The sequence below is a fragment of the Esox lucius genome, chromosome 12 (assembly GCF_011004845.1).
Source record: "Esox lucius isolate fEsoLuc1 chromosome 12, fEsoLuc1.pri, whole genome shotgun sequence".
Lineage (NCBI taxonomy): Eukaryota > Metazoa > Chordata > Actinopteri > Esociformes > Esocidae > Esox > Esox lucius.
In genome coordinates, this window is record NC_047580.1 from 10,672,460 (window position 1) to 10,691,238 (window position 18,779).

The 18,779-nt window shown below is 42.1% G+C and overlaps 3 protein-coding genes across 7 annotated transcripts in view; 1 reads left to right on the forward strand and 2 right to left on the reverse strand.

Annotated features, from left to right (window-relative positions):
* The window catches only part of dnah12 (dynein, axonemal, heavy chain 12), a 39,563-nt gene extending 26,157 nt beyond the window's left edge, over nt 1–13,406 (reverse strand). For 3 of the 4 annotated variants that reach the window (XM_034296129.1, XM_029124281.2, XM_034296130.1), the window contains exons 1-33: nt 13,322–13,406; nt 13,009–13,072; nt 12,187–12,385; nt 11,924–12,011; nt 11,795–11,821; nt 11,297–11,486; nt 11,048–11,117; nt 10,406–10,564; nt 10,107–10,302; nt 9,829–10,017; nt 9,506–9,659; nt 8,586–8,677; nt 8,304–8,482; nt 8,083–8,218; nt 7,476–7,601; nt 7,228–7,362; nt 6,887–7,080; nt 5,703–5,949; nt 5,340–5,525; nt 3,889–4,089; nt 3,509–3,703; nt 3,284–3,405; nt 3,073–3,208; nt 2,813–2,959; nt 2,541–2,660; nt 2,285–2,441; nt 2,002–2,174; nt 1,489–1,641; nt 1,138–1,377; nt 800–1,045; nt 577–696; nt 381–490; nt 43–226 (exon numbers count right to left, since the gene is read on the reverse strand). In XM_034296129.1, coding sequence (XP_034152020.1) covers nt 43–226; nt 381–490; nt 577–696; nt 800–1,045; nt 1,138–1,377; nt 1,489–1,641; nt 2,002–2,174; nt 2,285–2,441; nt 2,541–2,660; nt 2,813–2,959; nt 3,073–3,208; nt 3,284–3,405; nt 3,509–3,703; nt 3,889–4,089; nt 5,340–5,525; nt 5,703–5,949; nt 6,887–7,080; nt 7,228–7,362; nt 7,476–7,601; nt 8,083–8,218; nt 8,304–8,482; nt 8,586–8,677; nt 9,506–9,659; nt 9,829–10,017; nt 10,107–10,302; nt 10,406–10,564; nt 11,048–11,117; nt 11,297–11,486; nt 11,795–11,821; nt 11,924–12,011; nt 12,187–12,377 — 4,863 coding nt within the window. In that variant the 5' untranslated portion in view covers nt 12,378–12,385; nt 13,009–13,072; nt 13,322–13,406. The remainder of the gene's footprint in view (nt 1–42; nt 227–380; nt 491–576; nt 697–799; nt 1,046–1,137; nt 1,378–1,488; nt 1,642–2,001; nt 2,175–2,284; nt 2,442–2,540; nt 2,661–2,812; nt 2,960–3,072; nt 3,209–3,283; nt 3,406–3,508; nt 3,704–3,888; nt 4,090–5,339; nt 5,526–5,702; nt 5,950–6,886; nt 7,081–7,227; nt 7,363–7,475; nt 7,602–8,082; nt 8,219–8,303; nt 8,483–8,585; nt 8,678–9,505; nt 9,660–9,828; nt 10,018–10,106; nt 10,303–10,405; nt 10,565–11,047; nt 11,118–11,296; nt 11,487–11,794; nt 11,822–11,923; nt 12,012–12,186; nt 12,386–13,008; nt 13,073–13,321) is intronic. The other variant, XM_034296128.1, reaches the window with a different exon arrangement.
* Nucleotides 13,407–13,778: 372 nt separating this feature from the next.
* Nucleotides 13,779–16,253, reverse strand: LOC105013954 (40S ribosomal protein S23). Its single transcript, NM_001304114.1, has 4 exons — nt 16,200–16,253; nt 14,937–15,096; nt 14,708–14,828; nt 13,779–13,946 (listed from the first exon to the last, which is right to left on the reverse strand). The coding sequence occupies exons 1-4, from the start codon at nt 16,201–16,203 to the stop codon at nt 13,800–13,802; spliced, it is 432 nt and encodes a 143-aa protein (NP_001291043.1). The 5' UTR covers nt 16,204–16,253; the 3' UTR covers nt 13,779–13,799.
* Nucleotides 15,801–18,744, forward strand: gid8 (GID complex subunit 8 homolog). 2 transcript variants are annotated; one of them, XM_010875852.4, is made up of 5 exons: nt 15,801–15,938; nt 16,905–17,033; nt 17,135–17,331; nt 17,486–17,683; nt 17,839–18,744. In XM_010875852.4, the coding sequence occupies exons 1-5, from the start codon at nt 15,905–15,907 to the stop codon at nt 18,010–18,012; spliced, it is 732 nt and encodes a 243-aa protein (XP_010874154.1). In that variant the 5' UTR covers nt 15,801–15,904; the 3' UTR covers nt 18,013–18,744.
* Nucleotides 18,745–18,779: the final 35 nt, after the last annotated feature.

Sequence of the window (18,779 nt, forward strand, 5' to 3'; positions counted from 1 at the left end):
AATGGTGTGAGAGGAACTGGAATATGACTGGTGGAAGCCCACCTCGTGGGAAACTGGGTCAAACTCTCCGAAAAGCTGTCCCATGGTGATGGACTTGGGGTTGACGGTGCGGAAATGGACCCTCTCCTCGTCGTTGTAGCCCCTCTCCTTCATCAGGGTCAGAGTGTCTGCCAGGACGTGGAGCACCTTGGTCTTGCCGGCAAACGGCTCCCCGACCAACATAAACCTGAGGTACGCCGAGAAAAAGTTTCTCACAAAAAACATGCACATGATGATGATCTGTCATCATCATCAGTCATGTGACATTTAGGTACTTGTGAACCCAAATCAGTTCTTAAAAATAACTTTGAATTAGTAGAATACATTTGAGACCAAAATACCCATGACGGACTATCATCATCTCATAAGTCTGGATCATCTTCTCCTTGAAGACCTGAGTGGGCTGCACGTTGTGGTTCTTGCAGCACTCTTCTGCACACTCAAGAAACCTCTGGGTAAAGGACAAATGTTTTAATACACAATACCATATCTACAAGATCTGAGTGCATCTGAAAACACAGCAGGGAAAATCCCGACCTGATAGTCTGCGACAGGAAGGGATATGCCGGGGAAGAGATCGCTGGTGATTCCATTGAAAAGGGGGATGTCATGAGACAGAAACTTGGGCTCGTTCACGTCCTTGATGGACCTCAGGAGCTGGTAGCAGCAGAAACAGTGTTATAAACAGTACTTTCTACTGGGTATGTCCCACACCCATTCCACCGTTGATAACATATAAAGACACATTTCCTGTACAAACCAGTATATCCTCATTCTCATCTGGAAACTTGAGTTTCAGGTTCCCCGCGGCCACCAGCACAGCCTTGACAGCCCTCATGCCGTAGTCGTAGTGGAACTGGGAGGAGAGCTGCTCGGAGCACAGCCTGTAGGTCATCACGATCTTCACAGACAGGGGTTTGGCGTTGAGGAAGCCGTAGGAGTACAGGGAAATCTCAGCTATCAGGGCGTAGTTGGGCACCATCATGGCCACAGTTCTGAACAACACCTGTTGTGGATGGTGGGTTGGAGCACTGTTGAATGCACATAGACGCTTTTTTTATTTATTGGATAATATATCAGCCATGGCCTCTTCTTTACCTTGAGGTTGTCCGGCAGCTCGGAGCGCCCGGCATAGCCCGGGTTCATGGTGATGGCCACAAAGCAGTTGGGGTTGAGCTTAAGCTCAGTGCCTTCAAAGTCAAAGTACTCCAGTTTCAGCTCGATGGCCCTCTGGATGCACAGGACTTGCTGAGCTACCACAGAAAGCACCTCCAACTCGATTCGGTTGAACTCGTCAAAACAGGCCCATGCACCCGACGACGCCAGGCCTTTGAAGAACTGAGGAACAGGAATAAACTATAACCATCTTTTCCAAGGAGAAGCCTAACAAAATTTGTGCTACTGAAAATCCTACTCGCAGTGATTGGGGATCGACAGTCAGTTTTTTACCTTCCCCATTGCCAGGTAGTCCAGCCCATCTGAGCAGTTGAAGACGACACATTGCACGGCCAAGGCTTTGGCCAGGTCCTTTGTAGTCTCTGTCTTCCCGGTCCCTGCCGGACCCTCAGGGGCTCCCCCAAGACTCAGATAGAAGGCCCCGATCTAAGACAAAAACAGCAGTGTTACTACAAAAAAGTTAGTAATGGAGGTTCATTAAACAACTGTGCAGCTATATTTGTAGTTACAATATAAGTTTCAGGTAGAGGCAACTAGGATGCACCTTGAATATAAAAGTCTAGCCTTAAGTTTAGAACTGACCTGAATGATGTATTCTTGAGAATACATGGCTGAGTTTACACAGGTGGCCCAATTCTGATTATTTAACTGCTCTTTCTGACTAAATCAGCTCTTAACAAGGCCTAATGTGAAAACATTTAACATTATTGGCCAAAAGATTCATTGGGGAAAAACAGATTGGAAAAATACTGCCGGTGTAATCCCATGTTTCTCTGGGAGGTTTACCAGTGTCCGGTAGCATCTGTCTGTTAGTGGTGTGATGACCAGCCGAGGGGAGTTTCCCAGGTACTCGTAAGCATACTTGACATCACAGTTGATAATGCGTACGCGCACATTTTCATTTGCCCAGTAGTAGCGCAGCTGAGCCATCCATTGGAAGTCAGTCTCATTAGATACACCTGGAAGTGGGAGAACAAAGGAAAATGGGTCATTCGATACATTTTATCTAACGCTGTATAACTATTACATTCAACCATAATATAATTAACTAAAGCCTACAGTACATTACCTTTGTCTATGAGGTCCATCACCACATCTCTGGCGTGTACGTCAATGGTGACCAGAGCACCCAGTGTGATGCGAGTCTGCTTGGGCAGCTTGCCTCTCACCAGCTCCACAATGTCCTTCAGCTGGCTCTGCAACAGCTGATAGTAACTCTTCAGACCCTGGAAAGAAAAATGCATTGTTCGCTACATCTCCACAACTAGGTGGCTTTTTGAATTCCACAAGAGTATTTCATTGACTGACAGCAAGCCCGTCCTTACCTGAGCCCCTGCTCTGATGGCCTCATGGACCTCCAGGGTCCAGAAGATCTGAGAGGTGCATAGAACCACTTGACCGGGCCATTCTCTAACCCACTGGCTTCTGTTGGTCTCAGCGTAGGCCTGTGAATGCAAGTATATTGTCTCTTGTGGTAATGAGATTTGTAGTGTTAACATTGTACTGTGTGGTATCAGTTACTCTATGTCTAGGTCTTTCTTATATCCTCGTTTCACTGTGGAACAGTCATATGCTTGCAGTTGAGCACGGATCTCACCACTTTTGAGCGGGCCACCACGTCCCGGACTGATCGCAGCATGATGTCCTCTACCTGTACCAGCCACTTCTCCACGGCCCCCCGCGCCTCAGAGGTGGAGATAAGCTGGATGAGCTGCACACGCTCCCCCTCACTGCTGTACATGGCCTGGAGAGACGGACACACACAAATGGATTAAAGAGAAAACTACACTGCTTATCTAGTAAATGAGGATGTGGATATCAGTAGACTTCCAACTGACTTTGTGTGGATCTACTTGCCTGGATGTCCAGGTTCGGGAGGAAGTCCAGCTTGGCGATGCCCTCAAAGCACTTCTTTAAATGGGGCTGCACACGAGTTGGGTCCTTGGTCTCCGACAGGATCTCCAGCATCTCATCGTTGGACAAGAAGAAAAAGCTGAAGAGAGGGAAGAAGATAGAACCTGAAGTGTTGCACAGGCAGAAACCCACGTTGCAAGAGACATTTCCTTACCGAGGAAAGAAGAGACGCTTCTTCTCCAGGTAGGCGTTCAGTCCCTTCATGATTTTATCCAGAAGATCATTGGATTCATGGAGTTGTTCAAGCAGACTGGGCAACGAGGTTGCTGGCAAGATCTGCAAAATGAAGAATAAGTATGTACATTCAAAGAAATCCCAGACAGAATCCTACCCCATTATGAAATTAGCAAGGTCCCCAAAAAGGCTAAATGTTTCCAACCTTAGGGTCTTTGACGCAGTGCCTCATGACTTCCCTCCAGTGTTTGTCGACGGTCTTGAAGAGACGTCCCTCCTCGGGCATCTGCTGCATGATATCCTCAGAGGAGAAGATGGGCTCGAGGTAAAGCCACTGGGCTTGGACCTTCAGCCACTCATCTATTGTCTCCTGAATACGGATCAGACGCTCCTCCCACACCTAAAGCAAGCACGCACACACCCACCCACACACATACAAGATATAAGTTCTCCGTAGACTCTGTTGTTCTGAAGTCAGTTTTTTCTACATTTTCTACACCAACAAACACCTGACAGGCAGATTCTACCTGGAGCCAAAACAAACGGTACAATGAGCTGAACTTGTTTTGCTCGAGGGAAGCCCACCTTGATATCAGTCTCAAAGGGCTTGATGAATGGCGATCCCCTCATGGTCTGGGTTTTGACAATCTGGTCATCCAGCATGGTCTGGATCTCATCCACAGCAGTTAGGATGGACACCCCAGACTCTCTGTAGGGGTGGTGATGGAAGGAGACTCCCTCCCACACCTCCACCATGTTCTGCATGGCCTTCTCCAGAGAAAACTCCTGTAGATGGGAGAGAAGATCTTGATTCAGCAATCTAAACAGGCAAGTATTTTTTGTTCTCATCCACGTTACACAAGTTTCTCTTTAACACTAGAACCGCCAAAAGCCTACGCCAATTTGCGTTTGAGTTTATAATTAAAATAAAACTGCCATTTTGAAAGCTATACCCTCCTCGTTCCATGACTTTCCTAAATAGGAATATTTAACATTGTTCCGTTGTAGGAATTCTAAAACGACTAACAGAAAACAATTTAGAGACTATTTACCTTTTTTTTTATCCGTTTTCCAACTTAATCCGCCAACAGCCCACGCCAATTAGCATTGGTACCCAAATGGTACCCGGGTGCTAATCACCCCTCACTGAATGCATGACTTCAATGGAAGGATGTCAGATGAATGAAAACTTAATTAGGCTATTTTTGAAACATAATAGAAATTATATAGGTTATTTATCACACAGGTTACTGTTTTTCAAAAGGAGATTCGGCTTATTGTGTAGGCTAATTCATCAAATGTAAATCAAAAATGTAAATCTACATTATTTTAGGAGGGAAAGAGAAACTAAATCGCACCCACATCCTATCATCTCTCTACAAATATAGAAAATGTATGTAGATTAATATTCTACAAATGTATAAGGCTAAGTAATTATCCACAAACCGAAATTCCAACAATATCTCAAATTTTTCTAATAACTCCTCTCGGTTTTTTGATTAATGGTGTTGAAATCAACCAGATGCAAAGACACGCCATTCATTTAGCACCTTGTCTTTTTCTAATAGCTCCTCTCTGTTTTTCACTAACTTATTCATGTCACCTATAGAAAACTATAATATGCCAATAACCTAGGAGACTAGAGCTATGCTTTTGCATTGAAATCAACTTGATAGCCCCACTACAACCCGTGGGAGAGATGTGCAAATACGTGCTGTTCACAGCCTATTCACTTTTTCTATGTATTCTATTTTTAGTCGGTTGTATTATATGACGAGACCTTCAATATAAACACATTCTTATATTTTTCATATTCATTAATCATTTAAAACAAACAAATTCTGTAATTCATTATTTTTTTGATTATTCTATGTAGTTTCGTTACGACCCAGTAGATTAACTGATGCTCTGGCTGGATGGTGATGCTTTGGAGGAGAGTGTGTATGCTAATAGGGACGATTCGTATGCCAAATGGTGTTTGGCTCTGGGGGTTATAGGGAGTAAAAAAGGTGTGTTAAACAATTCTGTTCGCTTACCTTGCTGGCTGCAGCACTGATGGCCTCGAACTGCTCGAAGTAGGGGGCGAGATTCTGCTTGAGCACCTTCCGTAGGGTGGTGCCAGAGTCAGGCGTGAGGTTGTAGTTCACAATCTCAGACATTTGACTCCAGTGGCGAGGCCTGATGCCCGGGTTACACAGGATGGACACAGTGGGAATGTACCCCTGAGGACAGAAATGCATTAGCAGATCATTAGCATAAAACACCTGAGGAGTTAGGTCAATGGGGTCACACGTATCTCTATATGGGCTAGTCAGGAAGTCTATCATCGACTGTCATTGAGACACATCTCACCAACAAAAAAAGTTTTTTCACATTATAATTTGTTTCAGTGTGGTTACCTTGAAGCCTTTCACCTGCTCCATAACTGCGGAGCAGATGAATGCAGTGGGGCACTCCTGTTTCATAGGGTCCTCCTCCCTGGGGCTCCTCTTTGTCACTCCTCCCGCTATCTTCTCTTTCTCCTGCTCTGCCTTCTTCTGCTTCTGCTGGAAGAACTTGAGCATCTTGTAGATCTCCCTGAAGAACTCATCCACCTCAACCTCCATGCTCTCTCCGTTCAGGTCCAGGAAGGTGCCGTCCATCCACCTGGATTTTTTACCAGTGGTTGTAAAAGTTGTTTTGTCCAAAATGGTTCACCGAAATAATGTAGTAAGTCATGTACAGTGCAGTTGATAACAATTTGGTAAGTGACACAGCTTCTGTTGTTTTGGATCAGCATTTTGGATTTTAGGGGACCAGAGCAAATTAATCTAAATCTTAAATAAAGGAATCATTTGTAGTACTTTTTTGCAACTCCTTTGCCTATGATGAATGTATGTGATGCACTGACATCACCAGAGGCTGGTTATCTTCCATGGTGATGCTCTGACAGGCCTGTATTGCGATCAGTGTCTATGCCTGATAGTTTCAGAGCAGTTTTGGCTGAAAGACTTTCTTGTTTGGATTCAGGTCAGATGATTGACCTGGCCATGCAAGAAGTTCCACTCTTTGACCCTGAAAAACCCCTTGGTTGCTTTAGTAATATGTTTGAGGTAACTGTTTTGCTGGAAGGTGAAGTGCCATTCAATGAGTTGATGCAATTGGCTGGATCTGATTAGACAACATCAGTATTCAACCTACAGCTGCTGTCAGCAATTGCATGTGAGAGACCAGTGAGACAGTGGCAGCCATACATGTCCAAAATATTTCACAGATACGTTTGTATGGCAGTGACTTCTTATTCTACACAAATACCTCTTGCATTTACTCAGGTATATATTAAAACTTGAGTCATTTGTTCACAAGATCTTTTTCTAGACCTCTGCAGGCTCTTTTTGATATTTTTTACCTCATCCCCTTTTATTAGCTGACAAGTGTTTTTGCACCTTGCAGTCCACCCTCTGTATTTTGTCTGGTTATGTCTTTTGTGAATGGCTGACTCATCCAAGTCTACCCCTAGGAGAATGTTCCTGATCTGTCAGACAGTTATTTGTTGCTTTTTTTATTCTCTATTGTGAGCATTCTTTGGTCAGACAGTGCATACCTTTTCTCAGTGCGCTGCCACTTGAGCACCAGGCCAAATAGCTTCTGGTAGGGCTCAATGCTCTCCTTGATGACCTCCACCACAGGATAAGATGTCTGGTCCCATTGGTACAGAGCCTCCTCTTTGTTGATGAAGTTGATGGCCTCCTCAGCGTCTTGAAGCCTCTTCTGGACCATCCTCACGTCATTTACATACTGATCAAGAGTAAATGTTTATCGTTTAAAATCAAATGGACATAACGTGCTAATTAAAGGGCATAGGGTGTATTCTTCAATATCATACAGAAGGGTTTTTTGATATTTGTTTTATTTACAATTACCAGGGTGAGGGTTTGCTTTTACCTGCTGCATCATGTCTAGTTCAGAGCACTCAGCAAACTCCTCCATTCTGCGTCCAAGCTTTTCCAGCTCCAGCATTAATCTCTCTCTCCGACCCAGAAGCTCCAGCTCCCCTTTCTTTTTGGCCTTCAGAATGACCTGTGAAAAAAGTAGAGTAATGTTCTTTCATCGTACAGCAGAATGGTAGTGGAAGGGCTGAATTAGCCCCTTCATGTAAAGAACAAAATGGCTTCCTCCAGAATAAAGGATACCTCATCATTGAGATCAAAGACCGGGACTATGTTCTGTGGCCAGAGGAGGACTGTAGAGTTGAACTCAAGGTCTTCTGGATCAAAAATGTAGACATCCAACAAGTAGTTCAGTCTGTGATGGGTTTCCTGCGAGAAGATAAGTAGTGTTATACTCATTAGTTACGTGTTAATAATACACTACATGAGCATAATTTTATTTACTGTTTATTAACTTAGATGGAAAGATGCAATCCATAATTCAGTTTAATTTATAACAGCCATTACAAAAATGTAAATACATTTAGCCACTGTGGGCTAATAATCAATGGAAGTAATCTAGGCTTGTTTTAGAATGGACAAAAAAACCTCACCTGAATTCAGCTTTATTATTTGGTTTGATGTCAAAAGGTGTTTCAAAAATTTTTAAATAAACATGCTCACTTTCAATTACTATTTCCATACATTTGTACCTAGCAGGTGTGGAGGTAGCAAACGTTACCAAAAACATAACCATGAACTACAGTTTAACTTCGCCCATGGAATTCTTTCAAGCTGAGGAACCATCTAACATTAATTTGAAAAAGCACAAAGCCTCCTGTAATGCAGGATTTGTTCATCAGCTACCTACCGATATTTTAGTATTGAGCTCCTCAATGCCCTTTGTTTTGATATGACCAATATAAGTTATCATTTCAGTAATTTCCTCTGTGGTCTCAGGAACCTTCAGAGCTTTCTCTTTGATGGTCTCAAACTCCTGGCAGATCCTTGAAGGATGCAGAGGAGAAAGATTTAGAGTAAAAAGAGAGTAATAAGACAATCTTATCAGAGAGAAAAAAGACTGAAACTTACCGCAGACTGTTCTCTCTGTGGTTGGTGACAAGTTTCTCCAGGAGCAACTGAGCAAAGGTTTTAGCTTTCTTTGCCAGTCCCTGTTTTAGTTCTTCACAGTCCAGACGCACCATGGCAAAATGGGCTATCGCCGGCAGACTGACAATCTCCTTAGAGAGTACATGGAACTCCTCCACTTTCTAAGGAACAATGTGTAAAATAAAATATTTTATTTATACGCTATACTACTCCAGCTATGACATATGGAGCAATTCAACCTGACCTCTGTCATCTCTCACTTACCTCAGTATACTCATTAAAAGTGTGTTCTTCCTCAATGAAATTGTCCACTAAAGCCTGTGCTGACCCATTGACCAGCCAATCATATTTGTTAACTGTGAAGAAGCAGAGAAGATTTAATCTTGAGTGAGCTTTCACTACATTAATGCTTATTTGGAGTCTACAGTTCTTTTTTTCTAGTTCTCTTATTTAATTACATTGAGTTGTTGCTCTCATCCAGAGCTACTCATGTAGTAGCCCAAGCTGGAACAGAACATTAAAATATATTGTCAATGTATTTATTTTAATAATAAATACATTGTACGTGTTGTGACCACAGCCAACCTGGTCAACAAAAGTACCATAACATTGGTCAGCCAGACTGTGCTACCACCCAGCCACACCCGGGGCGGCACCCTTCCCCTCACAGGCCTCCACAACGACTTCCACTGGGTGCCTGACATCCCCCATCACACTGGCCGGCTTCCTGGGGGAGTGGCACGTCTGAGCGTGCGTGGGGGAGGAACCCTTACCCCTAGTGCCCTGACTCCTGGGGAGGGACTGGGGTCCTGGCCCTCGTGGAGCAAAGCCCTCACCCAGGGACTCCACAAGAAGAAATCCTTCAGACTTCCAGTTTGGAAAGTGTTATTTGATATTGTTGGCAAGAAGTGTTTCAAAATGAACTAATCCTGATCAATGTTCTACTCAAGTACCGCTCCAAGAAACCAAACTGCCAGGTTAACTAGCAAAATATTTGGCAGAGCGAATTGACGTGGATGTTTGCAGTGTTGCCCATGCAAATAACTAGTCAATTATAACCAGTCAAAACGCTCACACATTTTCTTAGTGACTATGGCAGTTACAGTAGGTTTCACTTGAGACCCTTAAGAATAATACATTCATTGAAACCCATGCATGCATGCCCACATCCCAAGGTTTCTTACCATAGTTCTGGAAGTGTTGAAAAGGCTCCTCTAGGTTCTTACGTATGGCAGACCTCACTGTGCTCTGGGCCCCTTCCAGAACATGGTCCGCCAGTCTAGCATCGATTACAGAGCTGTTAGCTTCAGCCAGCCAAGACTGGACTGTCTGGACTTTCTGTGAAGCCACAATAGATGTAGGCAAAATAAGTCCCCAACAAGATGAAAACCCTAACAAAGCCTACCATAAAATAATGTATTCATTCAAAGATTATGGAGTACTTTTTTTATGAAAAAATATTTCCTGACACAGTTTAGTGGCATAATCTATTATCCCCCACGCATACCTGCATTGTGTTGGTAATCAGTTTCAGAATTTCTAAAACAGCTTCCTCAAGGTCCTGGAAGCTCGGATAGAATTCCATCTTCTCGTCATCAAAAGTCAGATCCATGCGGAACAGAGGTAATCGGTGGACATTGAATGGATCGAACAGGCCGACAAACTCCTCCACACTCCTCTCCACTAAGGATTTCAACTTTAGCAAAACATAAAAAAACAGAATGTCAAGTCAAGCTGGTCTTACTCAGAAAACCACCAGTACAGATCCAAATTTCAATTTGTCACCTGGTTAGAAATGAGTGTAGATACACAGTTGTAAAAGGAGTCCAGTTTTGCAGGTCTGACCCTCTGCAGTGTGTCCTTGCTGGTCAACAGGTGGATGACCTTGGGATACCAGGTGTTCATGATGCGTCCCTCTATCCTCTCACACTCCACTGTCAAATTGTTCTTCAGGCTCTCACAGTCTACTGGCCCTGCGCACCTTAGGAAAACACCAGAAAATAATAAACATGAAAAACATACGTAATGATGGAAGTTGAAGAAAAAATTATTATGCTTGCAGGGATGTGACTGAACTATTTTACCTGCAGTCAGAAAGATCCACCAAAAGCAGATTTGAGAATGTGCAATAGCCAATGTCTAGGATTAACCTCATCACTGGATGAAGAATGTGTAAATTCTTCTTAATTTCCCTGCGACTCTTCACAAAGCTATCATGCCATGGTCTGGAGAAATCTAGCGCCCTGCAAAGAAATATGAATTATAATTTACAAAATATTCTACATCAAATAATTATTCTAATAATTTGATGGAACATCTTTTATCACAACCCTGCCACTTGGTCTCTGTGGTACATTGGGGGTGTATTAACGCGAAACTCACTTTGTCTGTGTGGTACATTGGGGGTGTATTAACGAGAAACTCACTTTGTCCGTGTGGTACATTGGGGGTGTATTAACGAGAAACTCATCTGGTCTGTGGTATATTGGGGTGTTTTAACGAGAAACTAACTTGGTCTCTGTGGTACATTGGGGTGTATTAACGAGAAACTCACTTGGTCTCTGTGGTACATTGGGGTGTATTGACGAGAAACTCACTTGGTCTATGTGGTACATTGGGGTGTATTGACGAGAAACTCACTTGGTCTCTGTGGTACATTGGGGTGTATTAACGAGAAACTCACTTGGTCTCTGTGGTACATTGGGGTGTATTGACGAGAAACTCACTTCGTTGTTGGAGCACTTTGACTTGCAAGAACAGTCCCTTTCATCTCTGGTTTCTTGAGCACAGTATTCACTGTAGTGAAGTATTAACACGGATATGAGAAATACTATCCAAGTTGTTATAAGGCTAAGAACTAGAAGAATAGTGTATTGGAAAATACAATTCATTATTCAAGAATTCTCAAAAGGCATAAAAAGCGTGAATAGTAAAACTATAAAAACAGAGAAAAAGACATGAATTCTCACACACACCCGTGTGTTTGACCATCTCGTTGAGGAAGTTTTCGCTGACCTCCCTACATAAATCCTGCAGCATATTTTCTCTCCCTGGTCCCTCATGCAGCTTGGGGGGTACAAGAACCAGCATGGCGTCTAGCCACTGCTCCTGAATGGGCGCCACAGGACAATGCTCCACACACTGCTTCAGGAACATGTAGTTCAACTGGAGGTGTGAACACAATGGAACAACAGTGCTCAATTCACCAGGTAAACTGACTGAGAACACATTCATATACAGCAGCCATCTGGGGGAAAATTACAATTACCTGACCTGCTCCGGGAGAGAACATAATTTTTTTTTACCTTGTGGGCTCAGAGTTTGGTTCTTGCAACCTTTGGGTTACTGGTCAGATGGTTTAACTGCTAGGCTACCTGCCACGCATAGGCCTAATTAATCTCATATGAATGCATAGCCTACACATAATGCTTCTCAAATAACCCAACAAAAGACCCCGTAATCAGCCAACTTACTGTGCGTTTTCTGTCTTCACTGCTCATCTGTGAAATAAACAGAAAACAAAATGTTTCATTATAACAGGTGTCATAATAAAAGATCTAACCAAGAAGCTGAATGACAACGAAGAATGCGTTATTTCTCACAGAAAGGGGGAACTCTGGCTCGGGGGATGGGGGAGCCACTGGTCTTGAATACTCAGCATTCTTGTATGCCTGCATTGCATTAGTAACCCTACATGAGTGCAAGCAAAGAGCACAACATGAATAATCCAGCAACAAAATGATTGTACATGACTGATTGCATTGGAAACTCAACCACTAAATGGTAAAGAGAATTTACATTCTACATTTAGGCCACGCAACAATTACCAGTCATTTTATGACTATTACTAGTGCCGGTGACATACATGATTTCATGCAACTGATGTTGCTGATGTTCGCTCCTTCTGTGCCTTAGCAGCTTCCTCCACTGCACAATGTTGCTGGCCTCTGCTTGTACAGCCTCCTGAAACGTTGTGCTTGGGATAGGGGGCAGGAGAGAGTACTTCTTCAGGCCATCAGCCACTGGCTGCTTGTACACTCCTGATGAGGTGGGCATCTCAGGTACTGATGAAAGACACCAAAACAGCAGATTATTTAGAGCCGGTTGTGAAACCAACCACAATCTTTGCATGTATGTTGAAAACAACGCTGCCAGTGTATTCTTTCTGGTAATTAATGTGAAACAGAAAATCACGTTACTTTTAACAGTTATATTTGCTTAGTCATAAAACCTGGGGTGGGAAATATTTGAACTTTATTGATAGTGAGGAAACCATTTAAACCCCCAGATGAAACACTGCCGAGCCATAACCAGTTTTGATGTATAACTCATAAAACCAGGTCTCAAGCATGGATTTACACTTGAGACTCCGTCGATCTCGAAAGTGTCGTGATCGAAACATAACGGTTGCGATCTCGACCAACAGTTATGTTGGGTATGCCTGCCTTTTCCACTTACACTCCTTGCTTATGCCTGGCTGCAGACCAAACTTAAACAGAATCCTGTCTCCCTTGCCCATTTTAAAAATGTATTGGAGGATTTTTATGTGTATTGCTTACAACTGCTTCGGGTAATGCAAGGTATGGTGCAATCAGGGGAATAACCTCTGTGTAAATGTAACAATCTGCTGATTTGTATTTTTTGTTATGTGACCGTTTTTCTGTTTTGTGTAATTTCTTATATTTACATTGTATCTTGAAACTTGTATACACTGGACCCAGCTTAAGAAACCGTGGTCTCCGTCTGTGTTCCTTGTTGAAATAAAGGTATAATAAATTATTAGTACTGTACAACTCCGTGCAATCAAAGTCTACGATAGTTAGCTAATTTTATCAATCTAGCTAGCAACTTTAAGTGTCGAAGCTAGCCACATAACGTTAGCCTGCTAGCTAAAGTACAATACCACTCATTTATATTAACACTGTAGCAAAAAAAAGTCAGGTGACAGAAAGGCGTATGTAGCAATGTATACATTTACCAGTAAAATTATTGTTACTTACCACAGTTGTTTAGACTGATTTGTAACTCTATGCAGAACACTAAGAGGTACAGGCTTTAAAGGGGAAAACATCCGTTGCTATAGTAACTGTCAACCAACACGTGGGTTCACCGACTGGATGAATGTCACTCAGATGATTTCAGAATGCTCCTTTCTTCGGATGCATTAAGGCTCTTAGCCCTAGGCTAAAGTGCAATGTGAACACGCCTGTGTGGCATTATCATGCCGTGCAATGTATGCAGTTATTTGGTTCACACAAATAGAACACTTAACGTTGCAATACAAAGAAAGAAAAACATGCCACCATGGAAACAAACAGGAGGCTGCTGAGAAGAAACTAAATGGTTTGTTTTCGTTTTGTCACACGTTATCTGTTCATACAAGACAATATTAGAAAAATTAAATCTATGATATTTCACACTTAAATACAGAAAAGGACAGACATCAAGAATTGTTTTAAACGTTTTATTGTATACATTCTATGACCGAGGTCGTTCTTTCTTGCCCTTGTAAAGGGCTAGTAGTGATACATTGGCAACTTTGACAACCTTGAAGCGGACACCAGGAATATCACCAACAGCATGCCCCTTTCGACCAAATCCTGCCACCAAAACCTCATCGTTTTCCTATTGAGAAAGGATTTGAAAAAAGTGGTTACGGTGAAAAGCCTGACAATTTTGTAGGCAGTGCAAACAAGGAAAATCCCTGAATTCAGAAAACATAGATGGACAATTAATTTAAATGTAAAAAAAATAATAATAGTCCATAGACACTCAAGAGCAGAGGTATTCAACTATTACCCCATGAGGCCTGGAGCCTGCTGCTTTTCTGTTCTACCTCCTTATTAATTGCACCCACCTGGTGTCCCAGGTCCTAAAAAAAGTCCCTGATTAGGAGGTTGCAATGAAAAAAAATCGAAATGGAACTGACTTCCAAGGCATGAGTTGAATACCAATACTGTAGATTGCTCGCAGATAATGTTTTAAGTCAATGTTTCAAATATTTTTCTACAAAATTGTACAGAGAGCCTGAACTTTCTTGCTTGTTTCTATCAGTCTGCATTGACTTGAAGTCTCCTCATACTCGCCTCAGACACTTTTGTAGATACAGATTAAGCCAAGTCTAGGACAAAGAAAAACAAGCTCAAAAGGAGTTTTCTATTGATTTTTTAGTCCTAGACTAGGCTTAATCAGTGTCTGCAAAACTGACCCTAAACTGAACCTAAACCACCCTATAGTAGTACTATACTGTAGTACTAACACTATACTGGTCATGTTCTGTAAAAGGGAGGAGAAAAATTGTGATTCTTTACAACTCAGTCTTGTAAATGTTAGAGACAGGATTCTACACTAGGTGAGAAACAAAGGTTTTTGCAGGCGCACATTACCTCAATGAAGTTTAAACAGCCATCATTAGGAACAAAAGCTGTAATCTTCTTGCCGTTTTTGATCAGCTGCACCCTCACACATTTTCTGATGGCAGAGTTGGGTTGCTTAGCTTCAACACCCCTAAGGAAAAGGAGGCAGGTGTTTTTAAGCTTGCTAATAGTGGGAGCCATGATAGGCTGGCAGATGATACAGTACTTAATATCACAAAACATTTCAGTGTTGCCTTACACTTTCTCAAGAACAATGCCCTTAGCGTGAGAAGCCCCTCCGAACGGGTTGGCCTTCAGGGCAGTGCCCAGGTGGGCTTTCTTGTACTGCTTGTCATGCCACCTCTGCTCCCTGCGGTGGTTACGCAGTTTTCTGGCTGTACGCAGACCTCGGCATTTACCTGTGGAAATTCAAAATGGACAGTATAAACTATTGAGCAAATAATTCCATGGCATAACTTATAGAACCATGAATGCTTTTCTTCTATAGGTCATGTGTGCACCAATGTGGAAATTTGCTATGTTAAATCTATGGGTATGTACTGACTATAATAGCTATGGATTCAGCGACAGCAGCTGTTGAAGTCATCATAATACAGTATTTGACTTTACAGTGTAAGAGCCAGAACTGAGTACTGGTTTGTGGTGTCATGGATTCTCTGAACATATGGCTTCTGCAGTTGTGACTTTACAGTCACAGGTTAGGAGAACTAACACAGTAGGTTAGGATAATTAAAGTACCCAGTTATGAGAATTGGCCTGAAGACGGAGAATGTTTTTATTTAAAATGTTAAGGTTTTACTGACAACTCCAGCAACTTAGTCTATATTTTAGGCATTTAGCAGACATTTATCAAGACAGGATTGTGGGTTGAAGGGCGATTTCAACAGAATATTAGCAGGTATTGCGGGGTCCTTGGACCGAAGTAAACAAAATTAGGAGTTATAACAAAACTAGTACTAGTTCGGGGACTCGTACTAGTTCGGGGTTATAGGGAACTACTATATCAGTTTAATTAGGTTTTTAATAAATCATACAGTAAACACGGTCTATTTCAGTCATGTACAATACGTGAGAACTGGAACATCTAGTGGTCAGAGAATGTGAGGGCTGCATCATTATTAGGCGTGTTCACAGCATCGCAGAGGCGAGGAAGCACAGAAGAGGGCACGACGGGACAGATAAGCCAAAGAACACCTAACAACAATCATGTATCCTACATGGACAATGAAAGAGACCTTTGGTAAGGTAACTGAATAGCTAACCAACTACCGCAAGTAGTTGTATAGCTTCTATTTTTCCATGTAGCTAACGTTACATTAATATCCTCACTACATGCGGCAGCATGCATGTCATGACTGTACTTTAGCAAAAAGGCTTAGTGTATTAAAATCCAAGAGTTACCTCTACATCGTGTGATAACATTTTGCGACTACTGTAAGACATGTTTGCATGTTAGGTCAATTAAATTAATGCTTTATTGTAATGTAAACGTTGAACTCACCCATCGCTAGTTTCCGGATGCTGGAAAAAATGGAAGTAGGCACGAATCTTTGCCGTTCTTAGCACACGTCAAAGCGTCATGCCACTCCTTAACCAATCGTTTTGGGTGAATCAATGGTTGTCGTTTGACACAGTATCGCGAGTTTTCACTTCATGATCTTGATTGCTACCGCTGAAGAGTAGCAGCAAAATATCAGGTAACGTAACAGTATTTCAAAAAATATATTAGCTTTACTAAAACAAAATTGGTTCGTACAAAGAGATATTTGCGTTGCTAAACTGACCCTGTACTTATTCATGCCTAGTATAAATTAATTTAAGGAAAATAGACGGTGTTGTTTTGCTTCGTAGCGGACCCATTTCAGGCTTCAATGTTGTGGTTTTCATCAAAGGCCGCAGTATTGAGCTTCCGGATTATTCCAAGTGACATTCACTAATTTTACCCATTTTATTTACGAATACTTTATTTAAGTCCATGTTAGTTTTATAAAACATTTCTAGCGCTTGATCGTTTCTTCTAATATAAAATAAAAATGAACAATACCTCTATGTGCTATAAAGATAAGTCATGTCTTCCTCCCGACATACGGGACCGTACAGCTGACACACCCACTATTTCAATCCATAACGAACTGCAGTCTTAAATTTCAGTCAAAATTACTATAAAAATAGCAAAGATCATGTGAGGGACACCTCGTTTTTGCAGGGCAGTTCATGATGAGTTATGCTGAAAAGCCGGAGGACATAACGAGAGAAGAGTGGATGGAAAAGCTCAACAATGTCCACATTCAGAGAGCTGACATGAACAGGCTCATCATGAACTACCTGGTTACAGGTGCGTTCAACCATACATGCATACCACAAAATAACCCAATACATGTTGGCTTGCCTGTTCTAAACATATTTCAAAAATATGTATTTCTCTGGTTTGAACAGAGGGGTTCAAGGAGGCAGCTGAGAAGTTCCGCATGGAGTCTGGCATTGAGCCCAGCGTGGACCTGGATTCACTGGATGAGAGGATAAAGATCCGGGAGATGATCCTGAAGGGACAGATACAGGAGGCCATTGCACTAATCAACAGCCTGCACCCAGAATTGCTTGACACAAATCGCTACCTGTACTTTCACCTACAGGTAATTTCCGATTCTCTCCCTTTATTCTAAGCCTCAGTTTGTACTAGGTTTCCTACCTTCCTTAATTTCCATTGATTATTTTCCCTAAACCTTTTGTCAACACACTTTGTTGTTTTTGCCCAATGTCCTTCAAACCTGCTCTTCGCTTCTGCAGCAGCAGCACCTGATCGAGCTGATCCGTCTTAGGGAGACCGAGGCAGCACTAGAATTTGCTCAGTCCCAGCTGGCAGAGCAGGGGGAGGAGAGCAGAGAATGTCTGACGGAGATGGAGAGAACCCTGGCACTGCTGGCCTTTGACAACCCAGAGGAGTCACCCTTTGGAGACCTCCTGAATACAATGCAGAGGCAGAAGGTGAGGTTTTTGAACAACATACCAAATCAAGAAAGATCCTGACATTGCTTTGCAATTGTAACTTTCTGCAATTTATTTTCTTCCAGAATGTGAACTTTGAACCTTTACATTAGGCTAATTGAAAGTATGATCAACTTATTTTTTTTCCCCTGAAGGTTTGGAGTGAGGTGAACCAGTCTGTGCTGGACTACGAAAACAGGGAGTCGACGCCTAAACTGGCCAAGCTTCTCAAACTGCTCCTGTGGGCTCAGAATGAACTTGACCAAAAGAAAGTCAAGTATCCCAAAATGACAGACCTCAGCAAGGGCACGATCGAGGACCCAAAGTGAAACACTAGAGTGCGTGTGCTGACTAAAAGGACTCACCTACTCCCCTCCTTTCTATTTATACTCCGAGAGAGACTGACTCAACCTATTTTCTTTTTTTTGTGTCGGTTGGTTTTTTGGGAGACTTTGATAACATGGACTGTGCAAAATGAATGGTTTGTATTTTAAAGTGACTTGCTGCCTGAAACTTCAATATCTGAAATATAAACCCTTGTATTTAAATTCAGTAAAATGCCGCCTTTTTGTCTGTGAATAATAGTTCCGTATAAGCATTTCCTTTCTACATATTTCACAGTTACACTATTTTTTTCTGTCTAGTGGCAGGGAAAGTTTGCTATCTTTGCATATAGACAGCGTGTTAAGCCTAAATTAGGCTGTTGGGGCTATAATGTGTCAACCTAGAAGAGAACTGAATGAGGGTGTGGTGTCAGGAATAGGTTCCTATTGCTGTGGTCCAATGTCCCAATACATATTTTGTTTTCAGAGCAAAAACATGCAAATTTCAGTTTCTCAAGAGTGCTAGGTTAGAGGCCAAAGTTGGGTACTAACTGAATGCTTCTAAGCTGCCAATGCCCTGCAACTTTGTCAGTGTTATTGTGACCTTTTCATCTTGTGTTATCTTGAACAAACAAGACAATGTGAGTACAAACATACAGACATCCACTCAGTTCACGATGACAATTTTGCATCCAGATTATTTACATGTATGGAATAAAGTACTCTTTTGAAACATGTGATATGCCTGTGTTGTTATTTATTACCGAAATATG

Excerpts from the sequence above, each read along its gene's own strand:
- gid8 (XM_010875852.4), top strand. The coding sequence starts at position 15,905 with ATGTATCCTACATGGACAATGAAAGAGACCTTTG. Across the intron at positions 15,939-16,904 it reads GACAATGAAAGAGACCTTTG|GGCAGTTCATGATGAGTTAT; the intron begins GTAAGGTAACTG and ends TCGTTTTTGCAG. Across the intron at positions 17,332-17,485 it reads ACCTGTACTTTCACCTACAG|CAGCAGCACCTGATCGAGCT; the intron begins GTAATTTCCGAT and ends TCGCTTCTGCAG.
- LOC105013954 (NM_001304114.1), bottom strand. Across the intron at positions 14,829-14,936 it reads GGCATTGTTCTTGAGAAAGT|GGGTGTTGAAGCTAAGCAAC; the intron begins GTAAGGCAACAC and ends CCTTTTCCTTAG. Across the intron at positions 13,947-14,707 it reads GCTGTTTAAACTTCATTGAG|GAAAACGATGAGGTTTTGGT; the intron begins GTAATGTGCGCC and ends CTTTCTCAATAG.